We start from the raw sequence: 14,848 nt of genomic DNA on the forward strand, positions 1-14,848 counted from the left end.
CGGCATTCCGGTACAGAACGTGCAGATACAGTTAATGAATCACACAGTTCTGTTTTGTCTTTCTTGGTTTTGATTGGCAATCAAGATTTGGAGACAATCTTATTACTCATTTTAACCAAAATTAACCAAAGTAAACCGGATCAAACCAAATTGGTCAAACTCACGCGGGGTTACATTGACTTGGAGTTCTGACATGTTTTGCGTTGTGTGAACACTGCAGTCACAAAAGGAATATCTTTTTTACAATTCGATAACAATGATGGAGAAAATGGAACAGAATCATATAACTAGGAAACATAATTGTAATTCATCATGCTAATTAAATTTTACTATGCAATCAATCGAAATCTATAATATAATATCAATACCCTAATTATAAAAAAAGTATAGAATCCCAATCTAATAATCAAACACCAAAACGATTGATTTATATAACCAACCTTTTGGCCGGTCTATTATTACTTTTCATATCTTTTAAAAAAAAATTCAAGATGTTAAAGTGTATAAACTTAAAGAACATCAGAGTTCTCTTTTGGCTCTCCTTTACTTTTCAAGTACAAAAAAAATACAAAAAATAATAAAAATCAAAACATCGTGGGCTGCCCCAAGAGTTCATAATGATTGCAACATAACTCATCTTAGGTTGTATTAATGATTTAATAAACCCTAATTAGCTAACTAATTATCATCTTTTTATTAGAAATATAAAACAACTTTTATTTTTGTACACTGCTAAGATCATCATTACGCCGTAATTAATTATTTCCACAATTAAACCCCTTTTTTTTCAATAACCCTAGACCCCATGTGGGGTTTTCTTTCTCTCTCAACCCTTCAATTCACTATAATTTAGGAACCATTTTCGCAATTTTGTATATTTATTTTTATTTTTATAGAGAAAAATGCATTTGAAATGACGACTGAAATACATAATCATCATCCATAACTTTTAGACAAAACTCAGATCAAAACCAGTTCTCTCGTTTATATATATATATGAGTTATCTACAATTCGTATTCTTATAGAATGATACAAAATTCGTGTTTACATTTATATTTATTTCTCATGTAAGTGTATTGATTAACACTTCGCTATAATGAATACGAATTATGTTCCTGTTGAGAGGTTAATAAATCACATTAATGGAATTGGAATACTTAGAATTTGTTTTACTAGTTATTCTGAAGAAAAAAAAGCTTGTCGTCATCTTTTCATAAATCACTTATGAATTTATATGTTGGATAGAGATATTGAAGAAACCTTATTATTGAAGGAAAGTATATATATATATATATATATATAAATAAAATAACTAGATCATGCGAACGACATGTTCTATAATTAATTAGTTAAAATTCGAAAATGTGGGAAGTTTATATATTAATAAAAATTATATACACATTGTATTTCGATTTCCATTCAATTATTATCTCAAAAACCTAAATCCAAACAATATTTCTCTAATATTTAACGGAATAATATTTACAAGAATAGGAAACAGGGAAACTCGTTGAAATTCTCAATGTTTATTTAAATCCCTTTGTAGTATGTATGAATATGAAACAAATATGACATTCCGATCAAGTTGATGGACCGTTGAAATTGAATTAAATTAAACAAAAAAAAAAAAGACAACAAAACGTTTAAACAATTATGAGATAAGATTCAGAAGAAAAAAGAGAGAGAAATCAAGAGACCCCACGTGTCAAAGACCCAACTCTGGCAATGTGATGAGCACCAGGGTTAAACCCCATGCACCCTAACCAACCTTGCTTGTAAGGCAAGAAAGTCTTCCTCTTCAGCTCCTCTGACACCGTTCTGTTCGCTGTGTAATGCAGCTCGTGAGCCGACACCGCCGGCGGCCTCCTCCGAGATCCGCCAGCCGAGGAACCGCCGCTGCTTTCTACTGACCGGAAACTCGAGTTCTTTGCTTCTTCCTCGACCGTTTTCTTAGACAGAATCTCGTACTGTCTTAGGGATTGTCTGATCGGAACAGGTCTTCCCTCGGACGCACTTCTGAACAGCAACAGGTCCTTGAGTTTCCACTTCTTGTAGGCTCTCCCGGGAAACGACAAGGCCGAGAATATCGCGGAGGAGACCGAGGACTTGCGGTTGCTTGCTGCAGAAGGACCGAATTTGGCAGACTGTGCTGATGAGTTATCGTCTTCTTCCTCGAGCATTATGTCTGAAACCCTCAACGGAGACAAAGAACGGCTTCCCTTGTGAACATAATCTGAAGAAGACCGCTCTCTTCCTCGATGTTTCTGATCCGACACCGTTTTACTGTGTTTTTCATCTGTTTCCTTCTGAGACCGGTCAAACCCATCTTTCTTCAGAGCCTTAGATCTTGGAGATGAAACAGCTGATGAGGCTTGTTCGTAAGCCGGAGGCGGTCGGAGAGGACGGATCTTTCCGCCGTCGAAGAGCTCATCAGCTGCAGAGAAGGAGCCTTTCTCCAACTGCCCACTGAAATCGAACTCGAAGTCTTGAGGGAAATCGACGCTGGCCGAAGATCTCTTCCTGGAGAATTCATCAGCAGACGGTGGATCAAAGGGCGTGTTCGAGCTGCGAAAAGGGGCGGAATCGGAAGGAGAAGGGCTTGTGGGTGCGCTGAAGAAGAGGAAGGCGTTGCCGAATCGAGTAGGGCTTGAAGGAGCTGTGATGTATGGGGATGAAGTCGTGCTGTCGAAGTTGAACTCTGTGGCGTGAGATGGTACTGCCACTTCTGTCTCCATTAATGGCGCCCTCTCTCTCTCTCTCTCTCTCTCTCTCTCTCTCTCTCTCTCTCTCTCTCTCTCTCTGGTTCTTGAGGCGAAAAGCTTGACTTTGTCAGTTAAAAAGAGAGATGGGGCAAATGCCTGGTGGGATTGAACGAGGAGTTGCCTTTATAAGTCTTCACCAACTGCATGGGGTCGTGACGTCATTATTACATAATTTTTGCAATCTCTAAAGTGGAGACAAACCCTTTTTATTAGGCACAAATTTAAATTTAAATACTATTCTCTAAAGCGTTTGGACCAAAATGAGTTTTTTTTTCAAATTAACAATTACATTTCCGAATATGCTTTCACTTCTATAAAACAAACATGTGTAAATAGTACAATTAAATTGACCAAGTAATGAGAAATAATTAAAGAAGAGTACATTACATACAACTTATCAGTGATTCAATATCATGCTTTTATATCATACTCTAATACCAAATCACTCGATTTTTTTATTTAGTTATATCAGATTCTCATGATGAAATTAGATAATACGTTTTTACATATTGTTATGGTCTAATGGACAAATTTAAATTAAAATATTAATTTTTACATTATAATTAGTATGCTTATTTGGTTTTCGATCCATTTAATCTTCTGAGTTCGAAATCAATCTTTAGTCTCTCCACGAAATCAAACCCAAACCTCAAAAAGCTTGTCACATACCACCCACTAGTGGGTCAGTTACGAAATTCTTATTATTATATATAATATTTTTTTCATAATTTGTACTGAAAATGGTTTTGTGCCATTCTTCTGGAAGTGACAAGTTGAAAAACAGAATAACATATAATTGTCAAACTACAATATATAATTGGAAGCGAAAGGTGATTGCACAAAGTTGAAACGTTTCAATAAAATAGGGCCGTCGGGTCTTTAAATAACAATAATAATGATAAATTCATGAAATTGTCATACCTAATGGCGGCCGCAACATTCCAAAAAAAAAAAATTATTTGCCTTCACAATCATATATATACAACATTGATTTTCAATACACAAAATTGACATTCAATCATTTTTTTTATAACCAAGATGGTTCCCGGATCTTCGATCCGATTACATCTACCCTAGTCCAGAATCAACCTTTGTATATGGATCATTTTAATCCATAAATTAGAGTTCTAACTACTAGTGGAATCGAACTTAAGATCTTAAATATGATTTTATCCGTCTCAATGATTTTTTCGTGATGATAAGGAATAAATAATAACGATACGCCATCCCTAAATCTTATTTTTTTCCCCCAAGATTCAAAGTTTTGATCAGTCAATGTACTCAACATGAGAATACAAGTGTGTGTGTATATATATACAGAAACAAATACATGCACGCAACTAAGCTGACTCTGCTGCCAGAGATTTGCTTGAATGGCGATTCTTTTATGAAGCAACGGTCCATGATGCATTATTATAACCATTTCATGTCAATTTATTAGATTTTTGGATTGCAATAATAACAATAATCATAACGAATAATAATATGAAATCCATCCACAAATGTCGTTATCTAAGAGGTTGCGCAGCTTACCAAAATTGACTTTTTATTATTCGCATGTATAAACATTTAAATATTTAAAGGAATCGAAGTGTTTAAAACATGTTCATGCTACTAACCCCCTTTGTTTAAACTATCATATCAATGTATATATCGTTATTACACTAGATTTTGTTTATCGCCGTTAATCACCATTTGTGTTTCTATATTAGATGATTTATATATTAATAAGAAAAAATAATCTAAATATTCTTACGACAAGGGTGGCTCAGGTTTGCTGCGCAAAACTTCTAATTTTCTAAAGCCTCTAACGGAAAGAGAGGGTTTAGAGCCTCTAACGGAAAGAGAGGATTTAGAGTCTCTAACGGAAAGAGAGGGTTTAGAGTCTCTAACGGAAAGAGAGGGTTTAAAGCCATCTATAACATCAGCATATGTCAGCCTCGTCCGAAGACAGAGAGATCTGCTGGACTCTGTTTTTCCCCTGTTCCATCACACAAAGAGGAAGAATGCAGAGGAGGAGCAGAGCCGAAAGCAATGAACTTTCTCACCACAGTCAATTCAACCAGAGAGGCTATAAGCTTTTTTCCTCATGTTCATGTCATTATCCGGAAACTTTCGCCAAATCGCTTGACCCGCGATTTGGTTTGCCCTTCACAGAATCGGAAACCGGGTTTCTAATGATGTTGCTTTCAGTAACACAAGCTCATACAGCCAGTTATGAAAATAAACAAAAGAAAGAAAGAAAAGGTATGAAGCTAAGTAACAGACGAAGAAGAAGTGAGCATTGCAGAGGCTGATGTCTATCTCAGATAATGCATAATTCATGAGAGGCTCTAGACTCTAGTCATATACTTTGAAAAAAAAAGCTTGAAAAAAGAAAGTTAAGGTTACCAATCTCAAGAACAACCTCATCTTGGCCCATGAAACCTGAGACTTCAGAACTGCACATAATGTTCAACAACCAAAGATACCGTACACTCCGTAACTGCATAAAAAAGACCGCAGAAAACGGGGCAGAACCAAGAACCAAGCCAAGAACATGATTCATCAGATCTAGTAAACATTGACATGAAGATGTTTTAATGGAGTCGAAGAAGAAAGGAAGAAGAACGGAAATTCTTCTTCTTCTTCTTCTTCAATACAATAGATCTCCCCATTTCCCATATATGCAAGAGAAACCGATTAAAAAAAAGGAATAAATTGAATTGAATATCAACTATCAACTGATCAGAAATTGGAAAACCAGAAAGTAGTAGAGAGGACTTGCAAAATTTTGCGTGAAGGCAGAACCAAAACTTTTCTTACGAGTTGGTGCGAGTTGATATGATCCCACGCAGGCCCCAGGAACAAGAAATGAAGAGAGGCAGAGATTGTTACTTCAAGAGCAAGTTATGTACACCACCAGTCCTAGGGTTAGATCACTTGCGGTAATCTTCATGTAGGAAGTTCTCGAACTTGGTCCCTTTTAGGGTATTTTGGACCTCTGCCCAGTTTTCTACATGTTTCGATAGGTGCCCATGATGAATCTTCACCTGCCGACTCTTCAACTCAAGTTTTGGGACCTTCAGAAATTCTTGCACATCGTCTAGTTTCTGCAAGAACAACCGTCCAGAGATGATGAGAACGTGTGTGTAGTGAAGCTGATCAAGATCTCGTAGCCAAAATGATCTTTTTTTTTCCTGATTTCCAACAAAGAAAGTGTCTTACAGTGCGGTTCTTGACAACATCCTCGTAGTACACAACGATGTGGCGGGTGGTGTTAAAGTATGCCAGAGCTTTCGAAGTCATCTCTTGAACCTGCTTGAGATCGGGTATCAAAAGGGTTGTGTTGATTCTCGGCTTGTAGCGTGCCAATATTTCAGCCTGAAACCGTTATTTTATACCTTTAACTCACAGAATCAATGATGAGGATAAACAAGAGAGAGAGAGAGAGAGACCTCTTTTGGAGAATGAACGTGGGATTTGTGAGTCCCGTTCAAGAGCTTAGCATCTCTGTCATAAGAGTTTGCAAGAACTGAAATGGTTCTGCGCAAGAGATTCCTCCTGAAGAGGAAAATTGCCGAGATGCCTCGGGCTATGAAGTAATCTATTATCTCTTCATGGTGTTTCATCAGACCCTGCATGGGCCATGTTTCATTCCCAATTCAAAACCACACCCATTACCAATGTATACCTCTACAAATCAGCACACAGTGCAACGCAGCAACAGTAACCAAACATGTGCATGGAACAAAGAATTTTTATAACACCAGAAGACTAGCTACTTAAGCAGAAACTTGTTACGGTAAACATCATAAGAATCACAACTTAGCTATCCTAGAATAGGTCATGTGATCTTTAATAAAATGTTTGTATATGTGCTAGAGGAAATCACAACTAGGAGTCACTAATTTCGTGTTTTTGGCTCATCAAAACAAACGGAACACAAATGTTACATGAAAGGGTAAAATCACAATTTTTAGCTAGTTTCATCCACTAAGTAGCGTAAACAAGATTGCGTATTTTTCTTCCCATATCAAATGGCGGACACTCAGACACCCCTCAGGTTTTCCCTCATAGGTCAAGGGGGTGTCAAATAGGATCAGCCGATCATTCCTTAAGACGCTGTAGCATTTTCATCAACATTTTACAATTAGAATACAATTCCCCAAGCACAAATTTAAATTTGCAAAAAAGATTGGAGCTGTTATCCGAAAACTAGAAACCGGGTCCTTCAGTTTGGCTTCAGAGGAATTAGTTTTGTTTTACCCATATGCAAGGTGACCAAGAGACAAGGACTCAATCTAGAGAGTGCTTTAGGTTTAGGATTTATCTAAAGGCAAGAGTTGAAAACTTATTGATCCAACATCTCAAGGATATAACCATCCAGAAAACACAAGCTCTGTACAGTATTTGCGAGATATTTGATGAAGTGGAACTACTTATGACTGATTATGATCAGAGAGTACACTTGCCTGCCAAACAGATAAAAGAAATAACAGAGAAGAAAATCATGGATTAACACTAGCGACTATCAATGAATTCAAAAATAGAACCCTTACCTGATTAAGCATCCACTTCAAACCAACGGCTGCAGTGCACTCGTTCTTAGAGGCACTACTCAACCAGTCCAGATTATAAACTTTGTCCAAGGTCTCAAAGATGGTGGAAGTGTTGGCCCTCCTATCTTTGACCGAGAAGATCTCCCCATTGGAGCTAATGTTAGTATGATTGTTTAGCAAAGTCTCAAACCAACCACTTCCAGATCTCTGCATGGAGAGAATGGCGAAATACCTCACAGGATGGCACGAACATTCATCCCTGATCATTCATTCCAACCCACAAACAACTATCAACATACACACAGACCCGAGCAGAGAAAAAAGGCTCAGTTTCTTCACCTGCTATAGGTCTTTGGATTAGGATAATGCACATACGGTATATCCCACGGTTCGATATTAGGCTCGGGACAAGGCCTCTGAAACACCTCAACGTTCAAAAATCCAGCCTTTGGCCCTACGCCTATTTGCTTCAGACAAATCGAGCAAATGTAGATAGCACAGACCATTACAAACATCAGGACGACCATCCTCAACACGAGTGGTGACTTCTTAGGAAGCTTGAAAATGAAACTATCCTGCAAAATAATGCATTAAAGAAAAACCATCCTTAAAACAAGGGAAACTAACATGGGCTACCTTAAATTTAGTCTCTGTCCGAAGAAAATTACAAAACAGAATCATAGTATCCCAATATTGCGTCAAACCCAGATGCCACAAAAGGGTCAAGCTTACAGAACAAGCGTATATAAAAAAGCATATTAGATCAAGCTGAGAGATTCGTCACGAAATCGAGGCTTAGTGTTACAACTAGAGGACAAAATCATCAAGATTGCTCCACCCAAAACAAACCCTAATCAGATCACAACACTCACGTGCAGATTGCCACTAGACAAAGCGTGAACAGAATAAAACCTAAAAAAACCCAACAAAAAGAACGCGAAGGTACCTTGGGGAGGATAGACTGGTCATCGGCCATGGCTGCGGCACACACACACACACACACACAGAGAGAGAGAGAGAGAGAGAGAGATTGGAACTCAGAAAGATAGAAAACACAATGGCATTGAATTTTTCAAACACCCTCCAGCTCAAAACTTTTTTCAAAAAGAATGATTAATCAAAACACAAAAGCACCTTTTTTTTCCTGATCAACACATTCAAAAATTTTCAAATTTCGTCAAGGAAAAAGGCGAAGAATCTCGAAAAATACAATATACGAGAGAGAGAGAGAGAAATCGGATTTTCTCGTGAAGAACACGATTATTAGAGTCTCTCGAGACCGTTGTCTCTCTCCTTTCAGTTCTCCGGATTGCTTGCTTCCGATTCGCGGATCGCTAATGCGCCATGGAAAATTCTTTCGGCGCCCGTCTTCTCAGAATTTCAGAAGAGAGAAGAGATTTTCGGGGAAACAAAAAAAGAAATACGTCACACAATAAGGAAAAAAAAAACAAGGTGCGAGGGAGACGAACACGTCGAGATATGAAACGACATCGTGTTGTTCACTGTTTTCCGACACGCACTGTGCTCGACCACTATCGTCATTTTTTTTTTCCTAATTCATAAAACAACTAATATAGTTCTGTATAATAATAGTATAATGACGTGTCACCCATGCCTTGCTCGAGGGTTTGACATTGACTTATGTTTTCTTTTATATATTTAACGGATTAAATTTGACTAAATCCACCTTTTATTTTCTGTTTTTTTAATTAATTTTTTAATTGTGGATAAGAACAATTCTTTTATCATCCTAATTTTCTACATTTTAATATTTCTGTCTAAAAATATTGTATTCAGTTGGATTTCTATGTTCGGGTAAAAAACATTTTTTTTTTAAATGAAAGTGAAACCAAACAATGGCTTGGAAAGAGTTTACGCAGTTTTTAGAGATTAAAAGATCAAAAAATCTCCAATCAAGATTTCTTTTATTTTAAAATAAATAAAAAACCCGATAAATCACTATTTTAGAAAAGTTGCAAACACCAATATTTTTAGATTTTAAGAATTTATTAATATACTTTTTTATTTTTATTAAAAAATAATTATATAAATTATTCTAAAAGAAAAAAAATGCTCATAATTTTTAAAAATAATTTCACATTTATACAAAAGATAATATTTTTACCATTTTTAATTTTTTTACCACAACATATATTTGAAAAACGGTTTTATAAAAAAACAAAAATTGAGGTATATAATTCAAAATTCATTGTTCAAAATATATATTGTAGTTATCTTATATCTATAGTTATATATACATATACATATTTATGTATATATATATATAGATATACATATTAATGTTAAATATATATATATAATCTAAAACAAAAAGTTAAATATTATTTTTACCCATCAAATTTTACAAAAACTGTAAAAACTACAAAAGTCAAAAACTAAAATCTAAAAACCAAAACTCAAAATAAAAACAATCATTCAGCACTAATATCCTTTAGATTTTGATTTGGATATCATTTTATAAAATTTGTATAAAACTATACAAAACTACATTTTAAAAAATTAGATCGATATCGGTAATTATTTGATTAATAGCAACTCGCGTCCAGTTGTGAGTTTCTTCACCAAGCTTCTTCTATATCTTTCCTGATTTTTGTCACTTTACAGAACGAGAAAAACAGGAGAAAACATATTACAGAGATCTCATAAGCATAGACATACATATGTGCATATATATATATATATATATATTGATCCTACAGTTTCAGACATCTTGACAGAGACATATGTAGTTCAGACGATGATAGTCATGCTCTGAGTCGTCGTCATCATCGTCATGAACTCATCCATGTTAACCAAGCCATCACCGTCTGCATCTACAGCCCTCACCATCCTCCTGCAATCCTCCAAAGAACACCTCTCCCCGAGCCTCCTCAAAACCGACATCACTTCCTCCGCGCTTATCTTCCCGTCTCCGTTCAGATCGAACGTCCAGAAAGCGTTTCGTATGTCCGAAGTCCGAACCCCTCCGCCCGCCTTGTGCACTTCCATGAACTCCTTGAAGTCGATGAACCCGTCCCTGTCCATGTCCACGGCCTTGAAGATCTTGGGCACCTCTTCGACGGCCTTGTCTTGCCCCAGCGCTCTCAGGACAGCCTTGTACTCCCTCTGAGAGATCCTCCCGTCTTTGTCGGAGTCGAACCGGTTGAAAACCCGCCTCATCTCGTTGATGTCGGGCTGAGAAACAGAAGCCGGGGACGCCGACAGGCCAGAGGTTTGTCTGGAGAACATCCTCGACGGCTTCCTCAAGAACCTGTTCTTGGAGATCTTGTACTGCAGCTCAAGAAAGCTCACGTTCGACATCACTGTACGTTCGGTCTTCCGCCGATCTCAGCAGCCTCTGGATTTTAAAGCACAATGAAATTCCAGACTCCGGTATTTATAATGGAGACCCTCGGAGGGCCAAGAGGGAAAGATGATTCCTCTAGGCCGACCGACTCGAAAAACAAGGAACAGCCTTGATTCTCTTGAAACTTGCAGGTCATGCTTTGAGAGAGAGAGAGAGAGAGAGAGAGAGGATGAAGAGGAATAGATTCGGGAATAAAGAAAGCAAGATAAACAAGGAACAAAATATGGGGTTTGAACCAAAACCACAAGAGGAAAAGAATATGTTCTTCGTTGGAAAACCAGAATCTGCTAAATCTAAAAATTAAATTTGGTATCATATGATATAACGTAGATGATGATGAAGAGGAATAGATTCGGGGAAGAAAGTAAGGTACAAAATATGGGGGGCCAATAAAAATAAAATGTGATATTAGCATAAAAGCGCCTGTAGCTCAGTGGATAGAGCGTCTGTTTCCTAAGCAGAAAGTCGTAGGTTCGACCCCTACCTGGCGCGACGTCTGTTTTTTGTTCGTCTCTCTTTTTTTAATGTGGATTCGGGAAAAAGGCTAATCTGTTTTTTTATATAAAAAAATTCCTCCATAAAAAAAAAAAAGTGATCTTTACGAAAACCCTAGCTCTCTGCATCCTTGCTCTCGCACCGGAAATTCTGTATCGGACTCCGGCGATGAAGGTTTTCAATATCAACGACGGAAACACTCTCTCTGTTTCCCTCTTCTCCGACGTCACCAACTCCAAGTACTCTCTCTCTCCCTCTGTGAGACATTACTGTGCTTGTATCGAGGTTGGACCTGATGGGTTTGGGGAAAATGGTTAGGTTAATCTCCGATGCCTGCTCTGTTTTTTTACTTGATGATTGCTTGTCGGAAAGATTTGGCACTTGAGTTTGGGAACGGTTGCTCTTCCACTTTTGTATTGTTCCAGCTTCTCAGAATGAGAAACTTTGATGCTTCGTCTGTGTGAGTGAGATCTTAAATGACTTTGGACGAGTCTCATTTACGTTCTTCCCTTTGAATATCCAAACTAGAAAAGCTTCCTCAGTTCATGGAACTGCTTCTTTCAACTGTTGTGTTCTGGAATCGTGCCAGGGATCTCTTGAACTCGATTCAAGCTGGAACTCTTGATCCGGAGGTCGCATTTCTCAATGCATCACTCGTACGGTTTCTCCACCATATCCTCAAATCGAAATCTCCTTCATGTTTCCTAATGTTTTGTTCTCTGAAAATGTGTTCTTGGTCCTGTCCGTTGAATCAGATCCCGGATATATTTCCTCTATTAGCTGCTGCTCATAAAGCACTTGTCTCGAAATCACGGGACTTGCTAACAACACGAACTCTTCACTCTGAGCTTGTCTACAACTACTCTGGATCTAAGCATGTAAGAACTTCATTAGTTTATCTTAACAATCCCTGCCCAGCTCTTTAATCTGTTCAAGTTCCTGTCTTTCCTTGAACTTAGATTACAGAATCCTTGAAACGATGTGGAATCTCGGATGACTCAACCTACATACTTGCTGCCCGGTTCAATTCTTCCCCCGACGAGGTGAGGATTTCTCCGATGAAATCATTTGCATGATCTTTAGTCTGTATTACGTTTTGAGATACAATTTGGCGATGTACTAGATGGACAAGGTTGCGAAATTGATCAACGGAAAGGAGATTGAGTTGGAGGAGCTGAAAACTCGGGCAAATCAGAGCCAGATACTAAAGGTATATAACTTCTGGGAAACCTGCATAAGTTGTGTATCTTATCTGTCTTAACACAAGAATATTTGTATTGTGTTTGATTCTTTCAGCATTACAAGATTCCGAGCCAAGAACTCGGAGTATCCTCCCTTGGTGATGCAATAGTTTGTCGAATCGCTGCCCGTGATGCCTTGTGAGAGAACAATCATAAACATCTATGGGCAAGGATGAGAATTGTGTTGTGGTCTGTACATTTTCATGTCCAAGTTTCTTCCTTTCTGGTTCTTGTTCTTGTCCGAGTTTTCGTGTGATCTTTAATTTCAGTTTATGAAATTTTACGATATAGACGGAAGAGAAAATATATATATATATGTTGTTTTCAGTTCATGTTTCGCTCTGTAGTTTACGTTTCCATTTGCCAACCACTTTATTGAACTCTGCAAGTGTAAGAGAAAAAAAAACATCTAAAAAATCTTGCTTGCCATTTGACAAGAACAATTTCCCAGAAGACCACCATTGTTATGTCTCTCTCTTGCTCTCAACTAAAAAAACGCCCACAAGAGATTCTTCTGTGTTGCATCAAACCAGCTTGTCATCGCCCACTATATATTAGTTTCCCTCCTAAAATTCAGATTCGAACACGAATGAAGATTCCTTGTCCGAAGTGCAATCCATCACTGAAACAGATCAGCAATGGTGTTCCCTGAATCAGAAGAATCTCCAGTCCCAAAATCCATCATCATCATAGTCATCCATTCCTCCATCTCTCCATCTCCTCCTTCACTTCGCCATTGTTCTGTTTCCATTTCACCCTCATGAGAATTCGTCAAACTCGCACTCTCACTGGCACTGACACTCGTATCAGCAGCAGCAGCTGAAGTGTAGTCCATGAATGGGAAGTTCAGCTTGGCCCGTGGCCCTCGGAAGCCAATGGCGGCTCGGTCGTAAGCTCGAGCCGCCTCCTCAAAATTCATCCCCGTGCCCCTGGGAAGCCAATGGCGGCTCGGTCGTAAGCTCGAGCCGCCTCCTCTGCCGTCTCGAATGTCCCCAGCCAGACACGTGTCGCTCTCTTGGGATCCCTGATCTCAGCCGCGAACTTGCCCCACGGCCTCTGCCTCCCTCCCCTGTATCCGTTCTTCTTGTTCCTCCTCTTCCTTATCTTCCCGCCCTCCACTTGTGTCGTCCTCTTCGCCACTACACTCTGCTTTTCTCCTCCTTGATCTTCGGTTCGTTGATTTGGTGGGAAGAAGTAGTTGCATCCCAGACAACCGTCGATCTTACATACCTGACACGTGTCAGTATCCGACCGGGGCATCCCTGCACCGATCACAGTACTCTGTTCTGAGAAACCGTGGAACGGCGCCGTTTCGTCACCGGAGATGACGTGTTTCAGGGCGGAGACTATGACGGAGAGCTCTTGCTCTGGCGAGAGCCGCCGCTGCAGAGGAGGAAACTGGTACGGGTACGGGTACGGAAACCGGGTCAGATCAGAATTCGACGCAGAGGCTTGAGCTCCGGAGAATTCGGTTCTCTTGTCCGGAAATTGCATGCCCAGAACTTTTTTTTGGTTCTGTATGAATTCTTTTTTTTTTTTTTGGGGGGGGGGGGGTGGTGGCTGCTGTATGTGTTGATCACCTGAAGAAAAAAAATGCTTCGACTGATCTGAGAACGTGTCGGGACTGAAGGACAGATATATATACGGATGCGCGTGAGACTGCTTACGTGGCACTGCCAACTGGAACACCTATCAGACACGGATTACCATTCCGTTTTTTTATTTATGTTTTTTGGAAAAACGTGCCTAATTTGCCCTAATAAAAAAAAACTCATTTGGGAAATGTGATATGAAAACGACAATTTGGATATGCCTTTGTCGACCTTTTCACGAACCACTTTTTCACCAAAATAAAAATTCAATTCTATTTTAATTAAATTCGGTTTGTTTAATTAATTTGAGAGAGCCGTTTAGCTAATTGAATTGTTAAAACAATAAATCTATATATTAGTATGCTCCACATTTCATTCTATTTCACGATAAATGTTATTCTAGATCTATTTATGCATAAAATTTACAATATATCATTAATAATATCGTAATTTAGAAAAATGAGATTCGTGTAATATTAAAATCAAAATTAGTACGAATTAATTTTGAAATCAGTTTTTCATACTAATTATGTGTATTGTCTGAAACTATCCAAAAAAAAGTACCAAATAATTATACAAACTTTGTCCTCTTTCAAAAATTTCGTAAAAAAAAAATAAAACAAAAAATGCGGATATATATATATTTGGATGCTTGTAAGGAAAACATCTAGATGAAATAGAAGGTCTTGAGTCCGTTTCATTCATGAAGATGACGTATGTGCTGAGCTGGCATTCTTGTGGTCACACGTATCAGCGTATTGACCCTTCCTACGCTGTGTGAATACCCTTGACTCCCTGACTCCACTTTCTAGATTCTCCATTTATATATATATATATATATATATATAT

At 38.2% G+C, this 14,848-nt stretch overlaps 5 protein-coding genes and 1 non-coding gene across 6 annotated transcripts; 2 read left to right on the plus strand and 4 right to left on the minus strand.

Annotated features, from left to right (window-relative positions):
* Window positions 1-1,524: 1,524 nt before the first annotated feature.
* Window positions 1,525-2,844, minus strand: LOC104807355. The gene has a single exon (XM_010532580.1). The coding sequence runs from the start codon at window positions 2,734-2,736 to the stop codon at window positions 1,690-1,692; it is 1,047 nt and encodes a 348-aa protein (XP_010530882.1). The 5' UTR covers window positions 2,737-2,844; the 3' UTR covers window positions 1,525-1,689.
* Window positions 2,845-5,279: 2,435 nt separating this feature from the next.
* LOC104807356 lies at window positions 5,280-8,766 on the minus strand. The gene is made up of 6 exons (XM_010532581.1): window positions 8,251-8,766; window positions 7,644-7,879; window positions 7,305-7,563; window positions 6,201-6,380; window positions 5,971-6,126; window positions 5,280-5,855 (listed from the first exon to the last, which is right to left on the minus strand). Exons 1-6 carry the CDS (start codon window positions 8,278-8,280, stop codon window positions 5,682-5,684), a joined length of 1,035 nt encoding a protein of 344 aa, XP_010530883.1. The 5' UTR covers window positions 8,281-8,766; the 3' UTR covers window positions 5,280-5,681.
* Window positions 8,767-9,833: 1,067 nt separating this feature from the next.
* Window positions 9,834-10,914, minus strand: LOC104807357 (calmodulin-like protein 1). The gene has a single exon (XM_010532583.2). It carries the CDS (start codon window positions 10,623-10,625, stop codon window positions 10,056-10,058), a length of 570 nt encoding a protein of 189 aa, XP_010530885.1. The 5' UTR covers window positions 10,626-10,914; the 3' UTR covers window positions 9,834-10,055.
* A 176-nt stretch (window positions 10,915-11,090) lies between these two features.
* On the plus strand, window positions 11,091-11,163 carry TRNAR-CCU. The gene has a single exon. It is a non-coding gene; the product is annotated as a tRNA-Arg (tRNA).
* Window positions 11,164-11,244: 81 nt separating this feature from the next.
* LOC104807358 (EKC/KEOPS complex subunit Tprkb) lies at window positions 11,245-12,734 on the plus strand. The gene is made up of 6 exons (XM_010532585.1): window positions 11,245-11,405; window positions 11,756-11,822; window positions 11,922-12,044; window positions 12,126-12,209; window positions 12,290-12,376; window positions 12,463-12,734. The coding sequence occupies exons 1-6, from the start codon at window positions 11,335-11,337 to the stop codon at window positions 12,547-12,549; spliced, it is 519 nt and encodes a 172-aa protein (XP_010530887.1). The 5' UTR covers window positions 11,245-11,334; the 3' UTR covers window positions 12,550-12,734.
* Window positions 12,735-12,754: 20 nt separating this feature from the next.
* LOC104807359 (ethylene-responsive transcription factor ERF109-like) lies at window positions 12,755-13,928 on the minus strand. The gene is made up of 2 exons (XM_010532586.1): window positions 13,377-13,928; window positions 12,755-13,311 (listed from the first exon to the last, which is right to left on the minus strand). The coding sequence occupies exons 1-2, from the start codon at window positions 13,899-13,901 to the stop codon at window positions 13,027-13,029; spliced, it is 810 nt and encodes a 269-aa protein (XP_010530888.1). The 5' UTR covers window positions 13,902-13,928; the 3' UTR covers window positions 12,755-13,026.
* Window positions 13,929-14,848: the final 920 nt, after the last annotated feature.

This window comes from Tarenaya hassleriana, unplaced genomic scaffold (genome assembly GCF_000463585.1).
Source record: "Tarenaya hassleriana unplaced genomic scaffold, ASM46358v1 Cleome13, whole genome shotgun sequence".
In the NCBI taxonomy this organism is placed as follows: domain Eukaryota; kingdom Viridiplantae; phylum Streptophyta; class Magnoliopsida; order Brassicales; family Cleomaceae; genus Tarenaya; species Tarenaya hassleriana.